The 23,293-nt window shown below is 45.3% G+C and overlaps 1 protein-coding gene across 17 annotated transcripts in view; it reads right to left on the bottom strand.

Annotated features, from left to right (window-relative positions):
• The window catches only part of UNC13A (unc-13 homolog A), a 425,576-nt gene that overhangs the window by 124,978 nt on the left and 277,305 nt on the right, over positions 1-23,293 (bottom strand). For all 17 annotated transcript variants that reach the window (XM_063915631.1, XM_063915548.1, XM_063915566.1 and 14 more), the window contains 5 exons: positions 12,603-12,699; positions 6,819-6,962; positions 5,024-5,113; positions 2,595-2,672; positions 1,607-1,695 (listed from right to left, as the gene is read on the bottom strand). In XM_063915631.1, the coding sequence (XP_063771701.1) occupies positions 1,607-1,695; positions 2,595-2,672; positions 5,024-5,113; positions 6,819-6,962; positions 12,603-12,699 (498 nt within the window). The remainder of the gene's footprint in view (positions 1-1,606; positions 1,696-2,594; positions 2,673-5,023; positions 5,114-6,818; positions 6,963-12,602; positions 12,700-23,293) is intronic.

Genomic DNA, 23,293 nt, shown 5'->3' with positions numbered 1-23,293 from the left:
ACCTCAAATTAATTTACCAATAAAATATCACGGGGGACACCTGAGTCATGCTCAGCAGGGCCAGTTCTGGGGCTTTGCGCGCCCCGGGTGGCAATGGGGGGCGTGGCTTCGTAGAGGGGGCATGGTCATTTATGCCCCCTGTACAGACTACTGTAGCGCTCTGAAATGTGCCCCCCGCTGCCGCTGGCCACTGTGAAGCCCTTCGTGGAGAGGTCCTTTAATGTGCGGTGCGCGATGACGTCATCGCGCACCGCACAGCAAAGGTCCTCTCCACAAAGGGAAACTAGACGCGTAGTGTCTAGTTCCCTTCGTGGAGAGGACCTTTGCTGTGCGGTGCGCGATGACGTCATTGCGCACCGCACGGTAAAGGACCTCTCCACGAAGGGAAACTCTAGTTTCCCTTTACAGCGGCCAGCGGCAGCGGGGGGCAGCGGGCGGCACAGCAGCAGCCGATCTTGCCCTGGTGCGGCGCCCTCCGGATGGCACCGGCGCCCCGGGCAAAAGTCCTGCTTGCCCGTGGCAAGATCCGCTACTGATGCTCAGCTCCCTGGCAATGCTGCCTGGCATTAGAAAGTGGACTCTTACTGCTTCACCAGATTGACTTGGGCCCATTGGTGCATGAGCAGTGGAACTGGATGCCAGAGCTAATGGTTCCAGATCTACTTTTGTGGAAAAAGAAATAAATAAGAAAAAAAAAGTTTTATTATATTTTTCCTGTAAGGGTCTTCTGGTATCACCATCCTGAAATGGTGGTAGCGATAAGAGAATTGCGGCAGTAAATCTCCAGTCACAATCTTTCTTAAACAGGTCTCCCTATGCATTCCATGGGGGAACTATCACCAAGAAGTGGCTTATCTCCCTCTAATAACTATACACCTAATAATTATATTTGTTCTTTTTTACCTCATAATTGGCAAATCTGGACACTGAAAATCTGTAACTGTTATTATTCTCCAAGAATTGCAATTTATTTATTTAGATTAACAAGGCTAAATTCTACATAAATTTCTGTCCAATGATTGTGAAAAATTTTGATTGTTCATGCTCACATTTAGGGGTGGATTGGGAACAAAAAGCGGCCCTGGAAAAATTTGTACTAGTGGCCCCACATGGGCAGCACCAGAGGTGTAAGGTCTAGCCATGGGCCATGGCAGCAGCACCCTCCCCCCAAGACTTTCCAGATAGTGGGCATGTCCAGCATCAAGGGGGAAGTTAAAAAGATATCAAATTAAATATGAGCACATTATATGATACACCTTCAGAATTTAGGAAACTATATCATTCTTTAGAAAGATATATTTTCTTGCTTATTACACCAACCGTATCCCAATCACTATTCACTCAATCTTATATGTCAGCCAAGCAGGCAGACAGAGCATACACTAGATCATCTGCAATCACAGGCTAAGTGGCAAAGTAATTTTCATATATGCAAATTAATTTGCATCTTATTCATTATGTCTATAAAAAGAACCACATGTCTTCAAACAAAACAGGCCCCACCAGTGCGTCGGCCCTCCGGGAATCATCCCTGTAAACCCTATGGCCAATCCGCCTCTGCTCACATTAAGAAATGAGTCCTACAAGGTGCTGTATCTTCACTTACCTTGTAGAAAACACTCTGCTGAGCTCATCCAGAACATTGTTGAGTTTCACCTGTAACTCCTTGAGGATGTCACTTGTTTCAGGGTCCAACTAAAGATACAGAAAGTAAATACTGTATGTGTAGAAAAATGAGGCTGATGGTCCAAGTTGCAGCTTCTTGCATGCCCGTAAATGACTAAAATGAAGCTGAGAGACTAAGAAAATAAGTAATACCCCTTTCACATCTCAAATGCCGGGTCCCACCCGGGAATTGGAAACGGGTCCTTACTGGGTGGGACCAGGCATTGGACCCTAAAAACTTGCACCCTGACCTGGCAATATGTCGGCGTGGGGCGGCGCTGGGAGATGAGCTCATCTCCGTGCTGCCTCTCCCTATATAGTGAACAGTGCCCAGGTCACATCGACCCGGCAACCCATTCATACTACCCCTGACCTGGTATTCAACCCGAGAATAACACTGCTTTATTCCCAGGTTGAATTACTGGGTCAGGCGACCCATGAATTCGCCATGGGCCCTTTCAAACCGCACGGCGAAGCGTGTCGATTCGGCAATACACCGGGTCAATACCGGGTTATTTGTGCGGTGTGAAAGGGGTATAAGTAATTAATATGATGTAAGTAATGTGTACCTTTCATTTGATATGGAATGCACTGTATCATACCTGCATTTGTATACTGAATTTCTCTGTTCACTTTATCAGATAGATATTCTATATTTCAGCTTATCATCATAAAGCATCAGAATTATTTTGTTATTGTGTTCATTTCTCTTTTTACAGCAAGGTATTGTTATGAGATAGTAAGGACTTTTGAGGAGACTACTGAGAAGATTTTGTAAACCAATATATACTCTATTCTAATAAAAACATAAAAAACCGTATCTGTTTTAAGAAACAGACCCACAATTATGGTAAACATAGAATGACTTAAAGATACAGTAAATATGTTTAAAAGATAGCAGATAAGGGACAGAATCCTAGTGTACTCACATCCTTTCCACCCATTGCTTCAAACATTTTTTCCAGTTGAACTCGAAGCTGCTGGATGTTATTCATTAGGATACATGGCTGGTGAGACAAAAAAGATGGATGAAAACACAATTAGTTTTTGACAATGAAATATTTTTCATTTAAAGGCTTCAGCTTGGAGTAAGGGAGACGAGCTGCTGTTGCAACTGCGTAGAAAGAAACACAGGCAACAGCAGCAAAACTTGCCCCCCTCGCAGCCCAATCTCGCCCTAGATTTGTGGTATTTGCACATAGCTCTAGGAAACTGAGAACAAAAATCCAGAGTCCAGCAGTACTGTAAGTGCTTCATGTAGCCACACTAATTCGTAAAATAGTCACTTCTAATTGAACTGAGCGTTTAGTGTCTCATTCTGAGTTGCAAGCAAGGTTGACACAGTTGCGAATATCCACACTGAGCATGCATCCCAGTCGCTCACAGTGAGCATACCTATAAATACATATGTACGCCAGTGTTCTGTGTTTTATGTTATGTTGCAGGTATCTTCACTTGTGGTAATATGGTTGGTAATGAGCAGCAACTGAGCGAGTGGTACGGGATGCGGTCAAGATCCCGCTGGACGGAATCCCAGCGGATCGAGATACCAACACCGGAATCCCGACCAGCACAATCCCGACATATTCTCCCTCTGTGGGTGTCCACGACACCCATAGAGGGAGAATAAATTAGTGTGCCGCACGTAGCGAGGCATCGTGCCCGCAAGGGGCTGCATTGCGCTCACCCCCCTGTTGGGATTGTGCCGGTCGGGATTCTGGCGTCAGGATTCCGACCGCCGGGATCCCGTCCGGCGGGATTTCGTACTGATCCCAGTGGTACACAGTCTAAATGGGTGTATAGTGGGCATGTATGCAGAGTTGCAATGCGACTCCCAGATGGACGCACGCATCTTTCAAAGGTATCTTCTGCACCCAGCATGACCAGGTGAAACTCCGGATGATAGTAATGTAAGCCTTGCTGATGGATGTACTGGGGGTGATGCATTTGCACACTACATGCGACTCAGGATAGCTGCGGTCAGTGGTGCAAGTAGAAAAAATGTGTTAGTGATACTGTGTGCGCGCTGAAGGCACGCACGCCAAAAAATGGGTGTGGCCACATGCCAGAAAGGGCATGGCTGATGAAAATGAGGATGTGATGCACATATGGGGCGCCAGATATACATGTGACCCCAATAGTGCAGTGCCAGATACACATATGCCCCCAGTAGTGCAGTGCCAGATACACATATGCCCCCACAGTGCCAGATACAAATATGCCCCCACAGTGCCAGATACACATATGCCCCCACGGTGCCAGATACACATATGCCCTCACGGTGCCAGATATGCCCCCATAGTGCCAGATACAAATATGCCTCCACAGTGCCAGATACACATATGTCCCCACAGTGCCAGATATGCTTCCACATTTCCTGATAGCAAATTGCCCCTACAGTGCCAGATATGCCCCCACAGTGCCAGATACACATATGCCCCCACAGTGCCAGATATGCCCCCACAGTACCAGATACTCCCCCACAGTGGGGGGCATGTGTGTGTGTGTGTGTCAGGGGAAGACAGTGCAGCGCGCCTCTCCTGCCTCTCAGTGCTCAGTCCGGCAGCGGCATGTATGTCAAACCATGCGCCGATTCATGAGCCAATCAAAGCTCGCAGTCCAGCAGCCACTCAGGAGCCGCCGCTCCTGGTTTCACAGACTTTCATATTAACATACTGATTGTTGAATGAGAAGAATGGCAAAAGGGATGTAGACAGATAATAATAATAATAATAATAAGATAATAAGACATCATTTTGTTGCGGAATGTTAAAACATATGCCCATCAACTTTGTAGGAGGTTTATATGGGGGACTTTTGATTGATGGATAACATGTATCAAAATGGTAAGGATTAATAATGTTTACTGTTCCTGGTTAACAGTATACATTTACTTGTCAGTCAGGCTGTGGCTTGACATCACCCATTTTTGTATGACGAAATGTCTTGGGCCACACTGATTATGTGAGGCATTCAGATTGAAAAATCCATGTCACGAAGGACAAGTACACAAGTAAGACAAAACATGATTTTCTATAGTTTCATGTAAGGATCAGTGATATATGGGGACAGATTGTCACGCTTAACATTTGGAGACACATCTGATATAACAAGTGTCTTTTACACAAGCTTGTGTGTGGTCCTGAAGAGACAAAAAGGGAGATGTACTAAGTCTTGGAGAATGATAAAGTGGAGAGAGATAAAGTACCAGATAATTAGCTCCTAACTGCAATGTTACAGGCTGTGTTTGAAAAATGACCGTTAGGAGCTGATTGGTTGATAGTTTATCTCTCTACATTTTATCACTTTTCAATACTTAGTACATCTGCCCCTCAGGGAGGCATCAGAGACACATTACCACTTTCTCCTCTTTCTTCTCTTTGGAGCAATGTGATGCAAAGTCTTTGGAGATTATCTCAGCATACTGGAGGAGGACATTACTGATTGTCTGGAAAAGAAAAATAATGTTATAGTAGATATAATATAGCAAACGGGCTCTACCATTGAAATTGCATATAAAATGTCTACATTTTGACGTGTGGTCTTTTGGGCCTCATGCACAGTTGGATGTAAATGCAAGTTGCATTTACAAGTTGCAAGTCCTCTGCACCTTGCTATTTTTTAAGTGCATACCATGACAAATCACGAAGCACCTCTTTTTGGCCTGGCAGTACAACCACTTTTTCCACTTATGAGTCCATGCACAAGAGGGCCTGCTTAGCGTAGGATGACTTGTGGGTACTTGACCTGAATAGGTGGAAAAATGCTATTTTTTCCCCGGACACATATTACGTTTACATTACCCACACTTGTATCCAACTGTGCACGAGGCTCTTCATATAGATAACATTTTGCACAATCTGTCTCCATTTTTACTGTCAATTCTTGAAGCTACAATTGTTATTTTATAGTTGTTTCTCTCCATCTGTTTCAATAGCCTGTCGATTAACACTTTTTTAGTGCAAATTGATTTTATTGGTTTTCATTAAATGGGTTAACAAGACATATAATCACTGTCTTCATAAAAATCAGGAATAAGACAACATAATATAAAAATATCAAAGACATATAAGAATATATCAAAGACATAAGACAATCTCGGAACAAATCAAGAAAGAGGCAACAAATTTGATGAAGCAAGGAAAGAGGGAAGGAAGAGCAGAAGGAGAAAGAAAAGGTGAAAGTAGGGAAAGAAGATAACAGCTCCAGATCCTGTAAAAACAGAGAATAGAAGCAAGCTCCACATCAACAATTCAGAAGGGCAGCCAAATTAAGAAAACCAAATCAGAGTCGTATCCAGGGGGCCATGGACCTAGAAGGACCCGAAGACCTCAGAGAGGTTTAGGAGGGGCAGGATATATTTATTTTATTTATTATCCTTTATTTATATGGTGCCACAAGGGGTCCGTGTCGCCAATTAGAGAGTACATAAATTAATAATCGTAGTGACTTACAGTTGAAGACAATATAGGACAAGTACAGGGTAAATAAAACTACATCAGCAGATGACACTGACATAGGTATAAGGGTGCCATAAAACCACGGAACTTGGTGCCATTAAAGATGGTTTAAGTGAAAGAAGGATAAGCACATGTGGGTTGAGGGCCCTGCTTGTGAGAGCTTGCATTCTAATATCCTTAAAGGTCTTCATGTCCTTGAAGGATTGACACTTTTTTAAGTTGTAAATTATAAACCTCAAAACCATCCCACTTTTGGCCAGCAGGATTCAATGCAAATCACATCCCTGGACCACCCATACCACTTGCGACGTGTGCGGCATACATGAGGATGGCCCACTCTCTTATGAGTCTGGGAGTGTCCCCTGATAGTCAGGATACTCCAGGACATTCTGTATTCATATGAAAGGAGATCTCTGAATTGAATGCAATATAACAGCAAAAATAAAAGACAAAATTCACTTATCTAAGTGAACGCAATGAAGATGGAATTACATAATACCATACTTTCCTGTCCTCTTGGCGTACCAGAAGGGTGTATTTCTTGGTGGGAAGTACGAGACATGTCATGATAACAGCTCCCATCCATCCACCTCACTGGAGAAATTATCTATTCTTTCCAGGACAGTAGGCAAATATGCATAATACCCATGTTCACAGACTGATAGCAATGTGTAGGAATTGGGGTACACATACCTTGGCAAACCTGCGCATGTAATGTCCCACAATTTGAGGATCAGGACATTCCAGCTTCTTAATTATCTCAAAGCTCTGGTTGAGTTGTGAGAAAACATCCACCACAGAACAGGAAAAGAGAGCATGCTCTGAAGTTTGCTGAAACTATGAGAAACAAGGAGGAGACAATGGCCATAGATATAGAAGACTTCAATAGCATAATTACGATAGACAGAAAAGAAAGTACAGCTACAGTATGTGTTACTTACAGTATGGTATCCCAGTTCTGATGCTTTCTAATACTTAATAAAACTTCAAATATATAATCAAACATATAATGGTGCAGTTCTCTAAACATAATAAAAGACAGTGAGATCCGTGCATGTTTATCAGTGGTAAGGGGTGTGAAAGAGTTAAAAATCTGAAAATAAATTTGCATGGGGTCCCCCCTCCTAAGCATAACCAGCCTCGGGCTCTTTGAGCCGGTCCTAGTTGTAAAAATATGGGGAATAAAATGACTGGGGTTCCCCCATATTTAAACAACCAGCACCGGGCTCTGCGCCTGATCCTGGTGCAAAAAATATGGGCGACAAAAAATGTAGGGGTCCCCCGTATTTTTAACACCAGCACCGGGCTCCACTAGTCAGAGAGATAATGCCACAGCCGGGGGACACTTTGATATTGGTCCCTGTGGCCCTAGCATTAAATCACCAACTAGTCACCCCTGGCCGGGGTACCCTGGAGGAGTGGGGACCCCTTAAATCAAGGGGTCCTCCCCTCCAGTCACCCAAGGGCCAGGGGTGAAGCCCGAGGCTCCCCCCCCCCATCCGTGGGCGGTGGATGGGAGGCTGATAGCCTTTTGTGTAAAAAAAGAATATTGTTTTTTGTAGCAGAACTACAAGTCCCAGCAAGCCTCCCCAGAAAGCTGGTACTTGGAGAACCACAAGTACCAGCATGTGAGGGAAAACGGGCCCGCTGGTACCTGTAGTTCTACTACAAAAAAATACCCAAATAAAAACAACACACAGACACCGTGAAATTAAAGGTTTAATCAACATACATGCACACTTACATACACACATACTTACCTATGTTGACACGAAGCACTCGGTCCTCTTGTCCAGCAGAATCCAGGGGTACTTGTAAATAAAATTATACTTACAAAGAATCCAGTGTAGATCGGTCCTCTTCTTAAAAGTTATAATCCACGTACTTGTAAAAACAAAAAAAAACTGAAAATCCGGTCCATGAACTGAAAGGGGTCCCATGTTTACACATGGAACCCCTTTCACCGACTGACGGGACCCCCCATGACTGCTGTCAAAGAGAGTCCCTTCAGCCAATCAGGGAGCGCCACGTCATGGCACTCTCCTGATTGACAGGGCAGGAGCGCACAGCCAATCAGGAGGAGCGCACTGTGGATACAATGTAGCTTAGCGGTGCTACATTATATCCAATGGTGGGAACTTTGCGGTCTGCGGTAGACAGCGAGGTTAAGTGGGGGCAACCACAAGAGTGACCCCACTTAATCTCGCTGTCTACTGCAGACCGCAAAGTTCCCACCATTGGATATAATGTAGCACCGCTAAGCTACATTGTATCTACAGTGCGCTTTTCCTGATTGACAGGGCAGGAGTGCACAGCCAATCAGGAGGAGCGCACTGTGGATACAATGTCGCTTATATCCAATGGTGGGAACTTTGCGGTCTGCGGTATACCGCGAGGTTAAGTGGGGGCAACCACAAGAGTGACCCCACTTAATCTCGCGGTCTACTGCAGACCGCAAAGTTCCCACCATTGGATATAATGTAGCACCGCTAAGCTACATTGTATCCACAGTGCGCTCCTCCTGATTGACAGCTCAGGAGCGCACCGCCAATCAGGAGAGTGCCATGACGTAGCACTCCCTGATTGGCTGAAGGGACCCTCTTTGACAGCAGTCACGGGGGGTCCCTGCCAGTTGGGGAAAGGGGTTTCATGTGTAAACATGGGACCCCTTTCAGTTCGTGGACCGTGTTTTTCGTTTTTTTATTTTTACAAGTACGTGGATTATAACTTTTAAGAAAAGGACCGATCTACACTGGATTCTTTGTAAGTATAATTTTATTTACAGGTACCCCTGGATTCTACTGGACAAGAGGACCGAGTGCTTCGTGTCAACATAGGTAAGTATGTGTGTATGTAAGTGTGCATGTATGTTGATTAAACTTTTACTTTTACGGTGTCTGTGTGTTGTTTTTATTTGGGTATTTTTTTTGTAGTAGAACTACAGATACCAGCAGGCCCGTTTTCCCCCTGCATGCTGGTACTTGTGGTTCTCCAAGTACCAGCTTGTGGGGGAGGCTTGCTGGGACTTGTAGTTCTGCTACAAAAAAACAATATTCTTTTTTTACACAAAAGGCTATCAGCCTCCCATCCACCGCCCACGGATGGGGGGGACAGCCTCGGTCTTCACTCCTGGTCCTTGGGTGGCTGGAGGGGGGGACCCCTTGATTTAAGGGGTCCCCACTCCTCCAGGGTACCCCGGCCAGGGGTGACTAGTTGGTGATTTAATGCCTGGGGCGCAGGGACCAATATCAAAGTGTCCCCCGGTTGTGGCATTATCTCTCGGACTATTGGAGCCTGGTGCTGGTGTTAAAAATACGGGGGACCCCCACGTTTTTTGTCCCCGGTATTTTTTGCACCAGGATCAGACGCAGAGCCCGGTGCTGGTTGTTTAAATATGGGGGAACCCCAATCATTTTTTTCCTTGTATTTTTACAACCAGGACCGGCTCAAAGAGCCCGAGGCTGGTTATGCTTAGGAGGGGGGACCCCACGCAATTTAATTTTTTATTTTTAACACTTTACTCAATTAACATAATATACACAATGAAGCCCTGCACGGATCTCACAGATCCGGCCGGGATTCATTGTGTATTTTCAGGCAGTATTTTACTAATCACTCCCGTAAAACACTGCCCGAAATTACGAATGACATTGACATCGGAAAATACGAAAATGCAGAATATGACAGCATAGTAAATGAGGCGTAACAAATTCAAAAAGTTGCAAATTTACACATTCGATGTCATTCGTGATTCATCTCCCACCAAATACCGACAATTACGAATCTTAGTAAATATACCCCCTTGTATGAGAAAGATACATTGAGTTTCCTCCAGCACCCTGAATGACATCAGTAACCAGATGTAAATCCTACACAATATTAGAATTCAGAGATCTTGGTTACATACAGTATATTTGCGCAAATGTACGAATGAGCCCCCAAGCTGCATCAAGGCCTCTCTGTATATTGGGGGTCCCTAGCGCTATATCTAGGTGCAGGGTGCGGCACCCCAAAAAATCAGCATAAGCAAGAAAGCAACATACCAGTGAAAAAACTATTGTGTTAATAAATTAGTGTTAGGAAGCCTAAGCTATATACAGAAAGTGATAATGAGATGTAATTAAAATAAAGAAATAGTATTAGTGAAGAAATTAGTAAGTGATAAGTGTTAATAGAATGTAAAGGTATGCCACACTAGAGCCATCCAGCCCAGCCAATCCAGGGGCGCCACACCCCACACCTCCATTACCCCAATCTGGGTCTATGATTAACCAGCAAGGAGCCACATGATAATTAATAAGTATTCACCCCCCTTTGCATTTTTCATGTTTTGTTGCCTCACAACCTGGAATTAAAATGTATTGTTTGAAGGTTTGCATCATTTCATTCACAGAACATGCCTACAACTTTGTAGATGTTTTTTTTTTTTTATTGTGAAGCAAACAACAAATACGACAAAATAAAAGAAAACTTCAGCGTGCATACCTATTCACCCCCCTAAAGTCAGTACTTTGTAGAGCCACCTTTTGCGGCAATTACAGCTGCAAGTCGCTTTGGATAAGTCTCTATGAGCTTGCCACATCTTACCAATGGAATTTTTGCCCATTCCTCAAGGCAAAACTGCTCCAGCTTCTTCATGTCGGATGGTTTCCGCTTGTGAACAGCAATCTTCAAGTCTGACCACATATTCTCAATTGGATTGAGATCTGGGCTTTGACTTAGCCATTCCAACACATTGAAATGTTTCCCCTTAAACACTCAAGTGTTGCTTTAGCAGTATGCTTCGGGTCATTGTCCTGCTGGTAGGTGAACCTCAGTCCAAATCACAGACAGACTGAAACAGGGTTTGCTCAAGAATATCCCTGTATTTAGCACCATCCATCTTTCCCTTGACTCGAAAAAGTTATCACAGCATGATGCTGCCACCGCCATGTTTCACTGTGGGGATGGTGTTCTTGGGGTGATGGGATGTGTTGGGTTTGCGACAGACGTAGCATTTTCCTTGGTGGCCGAAAAGTTAAATTTTAGTCTCATCTGACCAGATCACCTTCCTCCATACATTTGGGGAGTCGTCCACATGCCTTTTGGCAAACTCAAAACGTGCCTTCTTATTTTTAACACTAAGTAATGGCTTTTTTCTGGCCATTCTTCCATAAAGCCCAGCTCTATGGCTTATTGTGGTCACATGCGCAGATACACCAGTCTCTGCTGTGGAATTCTGCAGCTCCTTCAGGGTTACCCTTGGTCTCTGTGCTGCCTTTCTGATTCATGCCCTCCTTGCCCGGTCTGTGAGTTTTGGTGGCCGGCCCTCTTTTGGCAGGTTTGTTGTGGTGGCATGTTCTTTCGATTTGAAGATGATGGATTTGATGGTGCTTCGGGGGTTCATCAAAGATTTGTATATTTTTTTACAACCCAACCCTGACTTGTACTTCTCAACAACTTTGTCCCTGACTTGTTTGGGGAGCTCCTTGGTCTTCATGGTGTGATGCCTCTTGCTTAGTGGTGGTGCAGCCTCTGGGGCCTTTCAGAAAAGGTGTGTTTATACTGACAGATCATGTGACACTTAGATTGCACACAGGTGGACTTCATTTTACTAATTATGTGACTTCTGAAGGTAAATTGGTTGCACCAGAACTTTTGTGGGGCTTCATAGCAAAGGGGGTGAATACATATGCACATGCCAATTTTTAAATTTGTATTTATAAAAACTCTTTTTTTATATAAATTTTTCTCATTTCACTTCACCAACTTAGACTATTTTGTGCATATTCATCACATACAATTCATATTAAAAAAAATTAAATTACAGGTTGTAATGTAACAAAATAGGTAAAAAGCCAAGGGGGGTGAATACTTTAGCAAGGCACTGTATGAGACCCCCAGTATCCAAACAATGGAATTGTTTTTTTATTTATGTTACTAGACAGTAACTGTTGAACAAGGAATATCTAAGGTAACAGACAACATCTAATATCTAAGGTCCTTGACAACATAGGCCCTGATACAGAGGTGGACACTACGCAGTGGAAGCTGCAACTTTTGTCGCAGCCACTACTGTAAAATGATGCTAATGCAGCAGCCAGAGGACTGTCTAATGAGACGCCTGCCAGCTGCAGCTCTAAATTGCAATAGGATGCACCATTGAGCAGACATTGATGGCACCATCCGAGGTCTGAGCTATCGTTGCTCAGAATGTCTGATGTTAATTGCTGCCAGGGTCAATGAACCTGCGTCTTCTGATGCATCAGCAAGCCCCCATCACACCCGCTGACACGCCCACAAACTCGAGGTAATCCCCCTGTCACTGTCCAGGAATGCATATGCAGTTCTGCTCAATGTCCCTGGCAGCAACCATCGAGAAACATGTGCAGTATGTCTCATACGTATGTGCATAGTAAAACATTGGGCGTTTGCGTCCATATCTGAATCAGGCCCATAAGCAAGAGATGCTCTATAATATAACATCACGTAACTAACCCCATCCTTTTTGTCTCTCTCGAGGGCCCCATGGAGGAAATCCCGAGAAACCTCTTCATTTTCATCCAACCACTGGATAACAAAAGGCTCAAACCAGCTGTGGAAATAGCGAAAAGAAAGACTCAAATAATTGTGAACAGACTGTCAGTCAGACCTCATTGACTCCACAATGATTAATGCTTTGAATCTTTCTGATGTCAGTAAAGCTTTAACAGTTTGACATTTTGGGCCTACAGTAATTCATGTTTGTACACTAATGCATTAGCAGGTGCGATTGTCCAGACTACAGTAGTTAAGCTGCCACCCAGGAATGAAAAGAGACTCCCACCGGAGCTATTGCAATCTCATTCGCAGCTGCGTACACATTCGTAACCTACGCGGAAAAATAAGAAACATTGGTGCTAAGGGTTGGTATATGGCTGCACAGACTTTTTATGTACAAGCTCGCAGTACGAGTCAGCAGCCCCGAAGACAATATGAAAAGCCTACGCTTTCACAACACTCTTAAAAAACTCTGTGAACACCTCCAAACAGTCACTTCCTGTCAATCACTTTTCCATGAAATTCTCATTGCAAGCGGGATCGCAGCAGCACATTCAGGCATGTGCACTGACACCGCAGCACATGTGCAGTCTGCCGCAGGGACGTGCAGTCGGGGAGGCAGTGTCTCCCCTGTCATTAATGATTAAAATAATAGAAAGAAAATACTTATGACACATATTCTGTGTCATAAGTTTCTTCTTTATATTATTCCAATCATTTTAATACATATAATTAGTTTGGGAGGCACTGAAAGCAGTGCCTCCCATTCACAATGGGAATGGGATACAGCGGGGAGGGGGGGGGGGGGGGGGGGCAGGCACTGGGCTGAAAAAGCCCATTGACAAAAGTGGTGAAAGCGGCACTAGTATCGGTGCCTCATTGACAGGGACGGGCTTTCAGCTCACATGAAAGCACGTCCCTGTCAGCACTGCAGATGTAATTGGACAGCGGATCCAGTACTGGATCCGCTGGTCCAATCACCTAGGTGGGACAAGGCTCGTCAATAATTACCTCCAGCGCAGTCGGATGTAACTTCCATGACTGCGACCCATCCCCCAGAGCACTGTTTCCTGGTCACCGGTGAGGAGGGCCGCGTTGATGGCGCTCAGAGCTCCACTCGGCAGCTCCTCTAACAGGAAGGACCCATCAGGCTGTCAGCACACTGAGCGGTTGGTTGTGCTGAGGAGCCGACTCCTCAGCACATCCAACCGCTGAGTGTGCTGACAGCCTGACGGGTCCTTAAGTTCCTGTAAGAGGAGCTGCCGAGTGGAGCGCAGAGCGCACAGCGGCATCATAATGATTTAGTAATGCCCTGTGAGGTGAGCGGGTGTCTATATGCTGTGGAGGGGGTAAGGAGGGCAGATTTCTGTATGTGCTGCGGGCGTGAGGTGAGCGGGTGTGTCTATGTGCTGGGTGGTGAGGTGAGCAGGTGACTATGTGTTTGGAGGGGAAGGTGGGCCGGTGTCTATGTGCTGTGGGGGGCGAGTGTCTGTATTTGTTGCAGGGGGAGATGAGTGGGTGACTATATGCTTGAAGGGGAAGGGAGGTCCAGTGTCTATGTGCTGTGGGGGGCGAGTGTCTGTATGTGTTGCAGGGGGAGGTGAGTGGGTGACTATAGGCTTGGTGGGTGTCTATCTGATGTGGGGGGGAGATGAGCAGGTGTCTATATGCTGTGGGGGGATGTGAGCAGGTGACTATGTGTTGGGAAGGGGAGCGGGTGTCTGTATGTGCTGTGGGGGGGAGGTGAGCGGGTGTCTGCTGTGTGGGGGGAGGTGAGCGGGTGTCTATGTGCTATGGGGTAGAAGGTGAGCGGGTGTCTGTATGTGCTGCGGGGGAGACGGGGGGAGCAGGTGACTATATGTGCTGCGTGGGGAGGATGAGCGGGTGACTGTGTATGTGCTGCGGGGGAGGTGAGCAGGTGACTGTGTGTGCTGAGGGGGGTGAGCCCCAGTGACTGTATGTGCTGCAGGGTGTGGTGAGTGGGTGATGGTGTATGACTGATGGGACCCAGAAAATGACAGGTAAAACCCCAATTTTTAAAAGTTACCCACTTTTTGGCGGGCTCAGCGTGATCACTGTTACTGTGTGGCTTAATTTGTAAGTGCCACTACTGTGACATTACAGAATAAGGGGCACTACTATGTGACATGGTGTGAAAAAGTGGCACTACTGTGTTGCGCAATGCGAATAAGTTGTACTATAGTGCAGTGTAATGAAAATAAGGATATGCTACTGTGTGGCGCACTTTGAATTGGGGGTACTGTTGTGTGGACACACCCATTCACAGTGAGACCACACCTTTTATTGGTGCTGTCCCTATTTAGTATGTGGCGAGTGAAGGGGGGGGGGGGGGCACCAACATCTATCTTGCCTCCGGGCAACTGGGATGAAGTTATGCTATTGGAGCTACCCCACCTCTGGTGATTGTCCTGGTGTACTCGCCGTCCCCCACTCTGCGCTGCACGGACACTCCGCGCTCACATCCTCCCAGCCAGCGGCTGCACTGACAAGGTCCGCCCGCCACCAGCGTTAGTCAGTCTCCTCTCCCTGGGCTGATGGCGACAGAAGATGGGCTGTGGGAGTCTGGGTCTGGGAGAAGCTGTGCACGGAGAAGGCCACTGCCGAGGACTCTGTGCTGTCCCTGCAGGATGTGCGGGAGGAGCTGGAGGGCGATGCCCTGGAAAGTGAGCCCAGCGCTGTGTGGACCCCCAAATGCCTGCCCCCCCCCCCCCCTCCCATCAGCCTTTTTATGTGAGAATTTAAATAGTAGTTAAGGAATATAGGCCCTCATTCCGAGTTGTTCGCTCGGTATTTTTCATCGCATCGCAGTGAAAATCCGCTTAGTACGCATGCGCAATGTTCGCACTGCGACTGCGCCAAGTAACTTTACTATGAAGAAAGTAATTTTACTCACGGCTTTTTCTTCGCTCCGGCGATCGTAATGTGATTGACAGGAAATGGGTGTTACTGGGCGGAAACACAGCGTTTCAGGGGCGTGTGGCTGAAAACGCTACCGTTTCCGGGAAAAACGCAGGAGTGGCCGGAGAAACGGTGGGAGTGCCTGGGCGAACGCTGGGTGTGTTTGTGACGTCAACCAGGAACGACAAGCACTGAAATGATCGCACAGGCAGAGTAAGTCTGGAGCTACTCTGAAACTGCTAAGTAGTTAGTAATCGCAATATTGCGAATACATCGGTCGCAATTTTAAGAAGCTAAGATTCACTCCCAGTAGGCGGCGGCTTAGCGTGTGTAACTCTGCTAAATTCGCCTTGCGACCGATCAACTCGGAATGAGGGCCATAGAGACACACACACACACATAGATAGATATATATATATATCCTTGTTAGCGCCCCCCCTCCCCCCATCCTATAATCTGGTGCCTCCCCAGCAATTGACCTCACCGCACGTCACTGGTCTGCCGATAATTGCTCAGTTGTGGGATAATCAGCCATTGCGTCCAAACATTAATTAGGCCCTTTGCACTAAGTATTACTAGTCTATGATTTGCTATCATGCTGCAGACCCTATAATACAATTTAAGGCACAAATACAAAGTATTAGCGTAGCATTTTATTTATAGATGAAAAATAAAATAAAAATGATGCTGTGCAAAACCCATGGTTGCCTGTGCGATTGCGTGTCTTTGAATGTAAACATGCATTATGGGGGTAATTCTAAGTTGATCGCAGCAGGAAATTTTTTAGCAGTTGGGCAAAACCATGTGCACTGCAGGTGGGGCAGATATAACATTTGCAGAGAGAGTTAGATTTGGGTGGGTTATTTTATTTCTGTGCAGGGTAATACCATACTTACCTACTCTCCTGGTTTCTGCGGGAGACACCCGGTTTCTCGGGTAGTCCCCCGCAGCCCCGGAAGATTGGGCTTCGCTCCCGCATTCTGCCCACTTCCTAATGAAGTGGGCACAATGAGGATAATAATACGGCAAAATCGTGGACCTGGCGGAGGGGGCGGAGCCTAATGACGCAATTATATGCTACTTGCGTCAGCTCCGCCTCCTATGCAAATATCACCCAATCCCGGACTTTTCCCTGTGTGTGGGCGGGCCTAATGATGCCATTAGCTCGGCCCTGCCCTCAGCACCGCCCACCTGCTTCTCCTCTCCGGGCATCTCCCGGAGAGGAGATTAAAGAAGTTGGCAAGTATGGGTAATACTGGCTGCTTTATTTTTACACTGCAAATTAGATTGCAGATTGAACACACCACACCCAAATCTAACTCTCCCTGCACATGTTATATCTGCCTCCCCTGCAGTGCACATGGAGGGTAATTCCAAGTTGATCGCAGCAGGATTTTTGATAGCAATTGGGCAAAACCATGTGCACTGCAGGGGAGGCAGATGTAATATGTGCAGAGAGAGTTAGATTTGGGTGGGTTATTTTGTTTCTATGCAGGGTAAATACTGGCTGCTTTATTTTTACACTGCAAATTAGATTGCAGATTGAACACACCCCACCCAAATCTAACTCTCTCTGCACATTATATCTGCCCCCCCTGCAGTGCACATGGTTTTGCCCAATTGCTATCAAAAATCCTGCTGCGATCAACTTGGAATTACCCCCATGGTTTTGCCCAGTTGCTAACAGAATTCCTGCTGCAATCAACTTGGAATTACCCCCATGGGGCCTAATTCAGATCTGATCGCAGCAGCAAATTTGTTAGCTAATGGGCAAAACCATGTGCACAGCAGGTGTGGCAGATATAACATGTGCAGAGAGAGTTAGATTTGGGTGGGTTATATTGTTTCTGTGCAGGGTAAATACTGGCTGTTTATTTTTACACTGCAATTTAGATTTCAGTTTGAACACACCACACCCAAATCTAACTCTCTCTGCTCATGTTAGTGCACATGGGGGATAATTCAGACCTTATCGCTCGCTAGCATTTTTTGCAGCGCTGCGATCAGGTCAGAACTGTATATGCGTATGCACCGTAATGCGCAGCGGATCGCCGCTCAGTGATGGGTTTGTGCGAAGAATCCATTTGCACGGGCGATCGCAAGGAAATTGACAGGAAGAAGCCGTTTGTGGGTGGCAACAAACCGTTTTCTGGGAGTGGTTGGGAAAACGCAGGCGTGTCCATGCGTTTGAGGGAAGGTTCCTGACATCAATTACGGTCTCGGACAGGCTGATGTGATCGCAGCGGCTGAGTAAGTCCTGGGCTACTCAGAGACTGCACAAGATCTGTTTGTACAGCTCTGCTACACATGTGTTCGCACACTTGCAAAGTGAAAATACACTCCTATGGGCGGCGACTATCTGTTCGCAGCAGTGCAAAAAACCCATAGCGAGCGATCAGGTCTGAATTAGGCCTATGGTTTTGTTCATTAGCTAACAAATTTGCAGCTGCGATCAGGTCTGAATTAGTGGCTTTGGTGGCTTTTGATAATGTCAAATATTATCTTAAAACATAAAGCTATACACTGTTACCGTGGAGCCGCTATGGCCGCTAGACTTATTACACACACTACGGACTAAGTACGCTATTTGCGTACTGAGTACCGTATGGATACGCACTTAGCGTATCAGACGCTGTGCCGTGGGCGCGACGCACACGCGGCACGTACGCACGCGGATTGAAATACTGTAAACCTTATTAATTAAACAATGTAATGATATGCTTATACTTTAAACCTTAAATAGCACTGGCGATACAAAGTATCCGCAGTGCATACACCTTAACAATGCAGGTTAATCTAAAACAGGTTAAACAAGTTAATCTACTTTAAAAGCCCAGGCAGGAAAATGAAAACACAACACTGTTTGTGGTAAACCACTGGACTCTAACACCACAGTGGATTATTCAGAGAAAAGGGGTAAACAGGTACAAGTTATATTCTACAGGCTAACAAGGAAATCTAAACAGAATAACAGAGAATAATGGCTACAGAGAATATACATACGTGGGGAATCATTCGCAAGCGCAACCTGGATCCAGTTCTCAGCTATCAGGGAGAAAGCCTTCAGAGTCTTGTGTGACCAAGCCTGCTGCAAGCTCTATTTATTCACTTCATCCAAAACAATACAATGGTCACTGTAATCTCATTGTTCATTGGACACAGGGATATGTCTCTACATTACAGCAAAGGTCATAGGTGGATTTGAATAGGTAGGCGATGTCCTTCCCCAACTGCTCTGGTGGGAGGTATCCTCTGGATTCCAGCTGCATGTGTAATTTACAGCAAATACAGTTAATGTTCATAATCTACTTCTGTACATAACTATACGCAGGAGCGAGCAATACTTTCCTAACTAACACCGGAATGTTACCCTTAAAATACCCTACAGCTGGATACTAGACACCACCTTTCATCCTTTATCTGACCCTTCCTATCATGCAAAGAGGAATTCCTCTGTCCAGGAACTGTTTAAACTAATCATACTCGCTGACATGGTCTAGGGGAACAATATCTACAAAATGCACTATTTGGGTTAAATATGCTACGTTCGAGTCGCACGCTACACGCTCACAAACTCCGCCGTAAATACACATATCATGCGCACGAGTCGCTAGAGCGTCTCTTACGCAACTTGCGGGTATGTGTACGCACGGGGGACCAGGTGCACGAGCAGCGTGCATGTGCATGAGGGGTTAGTACAAAGGATATGTATCATGATATTTTTCGACTTTGACAGTCCACCCTTTGGCAGTCAACAACAACAGCCACTATCTAAACAATTAAGCAGAAAAATATACAATACCATGAAATACCTATAAATGATTGGGTGGAGGGAGGAGAGGAGAAGGTGGGAAATGTATGACCTAGTGGGATAGTAAAAGCATGTATGTATGAAATTCATGTCTGAGGGGGCATGTATCATCGTGCCGTACATGTTCTAGATAAGCTTCGAGGTATTGCGAAGTATACATTAAATCCTTCTTATCCCGTATTAAGGGTCTGTAAGTGGGCCAACAAACACTATCGAGCTCTCTTCGGCTTCTTGTTCCAACAAATGGGGTGCACATTAGTTGATGATACATGGAGGGGGGAAAAACATGTGAGTGCTAATATATGTACCTATATCACCTGTCGACTATGTGTGTCACTACCTGAAGATTGTAGAGATGAAGATAAGACATGTGTTACAAATACATTCATATGATAATGTGTGCAATTGTCCTTGGGTGTCTGTTGAAGTCTTGTCCGGATGGCTGTATCCTTGCTGTGGGTGGTAATCAAAGTCTTTCAAGTGTCCATAAAAAGTCTTTTAAAGTCTCTAAAGTGTCTCTCAAAGTCTGTAGAAATGTCCATCAAAGGTCTGTAGTCTTCTCCATCAAAGTCTTTAGTCTTCTTCCGAATGGGTGTCTTTTTTCCTTGGAGAAAAACAAAGGAGAAACGGGTGAAAGAAACGGACCATGGAATCACGTCTTATCACAGCATTGTCTCAATTGATGGATCATAAATTAAACCAGTTTGTGTAACAATGCCCCCGCTCGTCAAACTCATCACCTTGGTACTGCGCTTGCGCTGCATTAAAATCCGAACACATCTAAATATCAAACCAATCATTATGACAACTCCCAGGATACAAAGGAGAAATTTTCCTACATTCACGATAACATGTTGAGCCCATTCTCCTAATCCTTAGAACCAATTGCGTGGGTTCAACCATGAAACCCAGCCGGTCAGTTCATTACTCACAGCAGTCAGGGTAAGGTTGTGTCTCCTTCGGAACTCCCACTTCAATTGCAAGATATCGTCCATCTTTTGATCTATGACCTCGGTTGGGTCATCAGTGTTGTTTGTGATATATGTACAACACTTCACACCATACTGAGTTGCTAGGGTGACACAATACCCGCCTGTCACCGCTGTGATGTAATTGAGAACCATCCTGTGCTGGATCAGTTCCGTTTTGTAAGCTTGCAATTCCCTCCCAGTATACCTGAAGGTGTCATCATACATCTCGGTGATATTGTCTATCAGGTTCGCTAGCGCATTAATATACCTAAAATTTATAATTCCTCTGGCAGTATGGGTGATATCTAACGCGAGTAGGAATTGAATCCCGGTGGATTCGTGGATCAAATCAGAGGCTGCGTGCTCTGTCCTACCTACAAGGTGTCTCTTAACAATGTGTTCGTAGTGAGTGTGAGTGTAAGGAGCTTGAGCATTGCTGTGAACGTCTTTCATCTTATTATGGGTAATGGTCATTACTTCTGGCAACACTCTTCCAATATAACACAATCCCTCTGAGTTTGGGGCAAGCCACTTATACGCCTTCCTCCCACATATGAAATATGCATCATCGGGGAGAACATATGGGACAGAATATGACATCACCATATTGCAAACCTTCCAGGTGAAAAATCCTATCCCTAACTCTTTCATCTGTTCAGTACACGTATCAGGCTGTATGATATGCGCACAGTATCCTGGTGATACTTCTCCAACCCGCATGGTCCTACTTCCTAGAGTATACCTATACCGAAAATATCTCCCACCGTCGGCTATTTGGCGTATAAGTTCAGGGTCTACGGGCATTCTATCGGCTCTGTATGAAAATGCCATGGTTTGGTTGTTCCATGTCACTTCCCAATTTCCCGGCTTTCGGGGATTGGAAATGTTAAAACATACTAAGGACCTATCCACATGATATTGGTGGAGCTTCAAACTAGGAGGCCTAGAAATATAAAATTTCTTGTCCACTGGTCTCCCACCCCTTAATTCAAGTACCTCATCTATTGTTAAAGGGTATGGTACTAGTCCTGGCTTGCTCTGACCTTGAGGTACTTGTGAGCACACCCAGCATTCCGTTTGGTTTAAAACCTTACCCACTAATGAGTGATAGTCACTCAATGGATGACGGTCCATGTTGATATTAAGGCTGGACTGACATCTCTGGATGCACCCGTCCTCAACTATGTTTTCACAATTCCTACAGATACAATTCTCCTTAGCTAACAATCCTTCACAATGTCTCCTAGTGTCATGACTACCAGATCGTTTTCTGATACTCGCCTTTGCTCGGTGACTGTGTTGCTCTTGGAATTCTACTAATCCGTCCTTGTCATCAGAACCTATTCCAGATCCTTTCTCGACCTCTCTGGTACTCTCACCGAAATAGACTGTTCTGGTTAACAACAGGGTCAACAGGAAAACCCGGAACGCAGTCTCTTGGGGTAAGTCCATCTTGCAGGAGGAGAAAGAAAGAGTGGTAATGGGAGGTAAAGAAAATAATAGAAGGGAAAGAAAACTGGTACGATAACCGCCTCTAGTCTTGTTGTTCTCCTTGCTCAGATGCCATCTCAACAGTGCTGCCTCTCAGTCTTCCCGGAACGGACACTCCAGTGATACGATATTCTTTCCGAGTCAGCGACTTATCTGTAGGGAGCATAAATCTTGCATTACCATGTGTTTAACTGTTGTGTGAAATACCATCCGTAAAACATGAGAAAACAAAAAGAGAGAGAATAATAAAAAGAAAAAAATTGTCAGATTTCCGTTCACCATCAGGCTGTCACACCAACATGTCTATCGGTATCTCTGCACAGTCTTCCCCCACCAGTATTTCCACTCTCCACCCTCTGTGCATGGCCAGGCACAATGATGCTGGTGAGATATACTGGGGTTGGGCAGACCTCTGAAAAGACAGAGTAGATATGTGACGTTTGAGCTGTAGTTCTGTCGGTGAACGTCAGGGATGAAGAGGAAACATTTAAAGATAAATCACAGAGTTTACCTGGCCGCCCCTGTATCTACAAGATATGATCTACCAACTACATCAACTGTGACCTCAGGTTTACTACCTAGGCTAATAATCAACTTCACTGGCAGCAGACTATGGGTGTGGCCCAAAATTTTTCCTATATGATCCCTGATCCCAATTACGTGTGTTATAACTTTGCTCGTGTTCTTGCCTAGGGGGTCTGACTTTATGTGTGCTGTTACAGTTGCTGGCATAATGCCCTTCCCTTTTACACAGATAACAAACTCTTGGCTTCCTCCATGTGCCAGGGGCCTGGGGTTTTGGTCGAGTTGATGCCTCTTCCAGTGCTTGGATGCTCATCACCATCAACCGCTCTCCCTGTGCTTCCCTGGTTCTTTGGATATTACGGTCATGCTCGATAGCGGACTCTCTTAATGCAGCCACCGAGATACCTCTCCAGTTAGGTAGAGTGGTTTGTACCCTGGTTCTCAACGTTTCTTGTAAACCGTCCATTAATACGGACACCGCTACCTCTCTATGATGCACATTATCCTTAATGTCTTCGATCCCAGTAAATCTAGCCATTTCCTGCAGTGCTCGATGGAAATAGTCAGAAGCAGTTCCACCTTCTTTTTGTCTAATGGAGAAGATTTTACTCCACTTGACAACAGTTGGGAAATATACTCCTAATTGCAGATCGATTTGTCATACATACTCCTGAGTGTACTCCTCGGTAAGAGGTACTTCTGCGTCTAATTTACAATCAGTAATAAATTTTGCAGGGTCAATATTGGAAGGTAGACATACTCGTAGCACTGTTCGCCAATCTTTGTTTGTGGGTTCGGTGGCATTACCTAATTCTTTAATAAACCTCTGGCATCCGACTAGATCTTTTCTGGGATCGGGAAATTCAGACATAATTGACCTCAATTCTGCCCGGGACCAGGGACAATGCATAGCAATGTCCTTGACGGGAGTG

The sequence above is a fragment of the Pseudophryne corroboree genome, chromosome 1 (assembly GCF_028390025.1).
Source record: "Pseudophryne corroboree isolate aPseCor3 chromosome 1, aPseCor3.hap2, whole genome shotgun sequence".
NCBI classification, from domain to species: Eukaryota; Metazoa; Chordata; class Amphibia; order Anura; family Myobatrachidae; genus Pseudophryne; species Pseudophryne corroboree.
The sequence above is the reverse complement of the archived record's forward strand: the minus strand, read 5'-3'. Positions and strand labels throughout refer to the sequence as shown.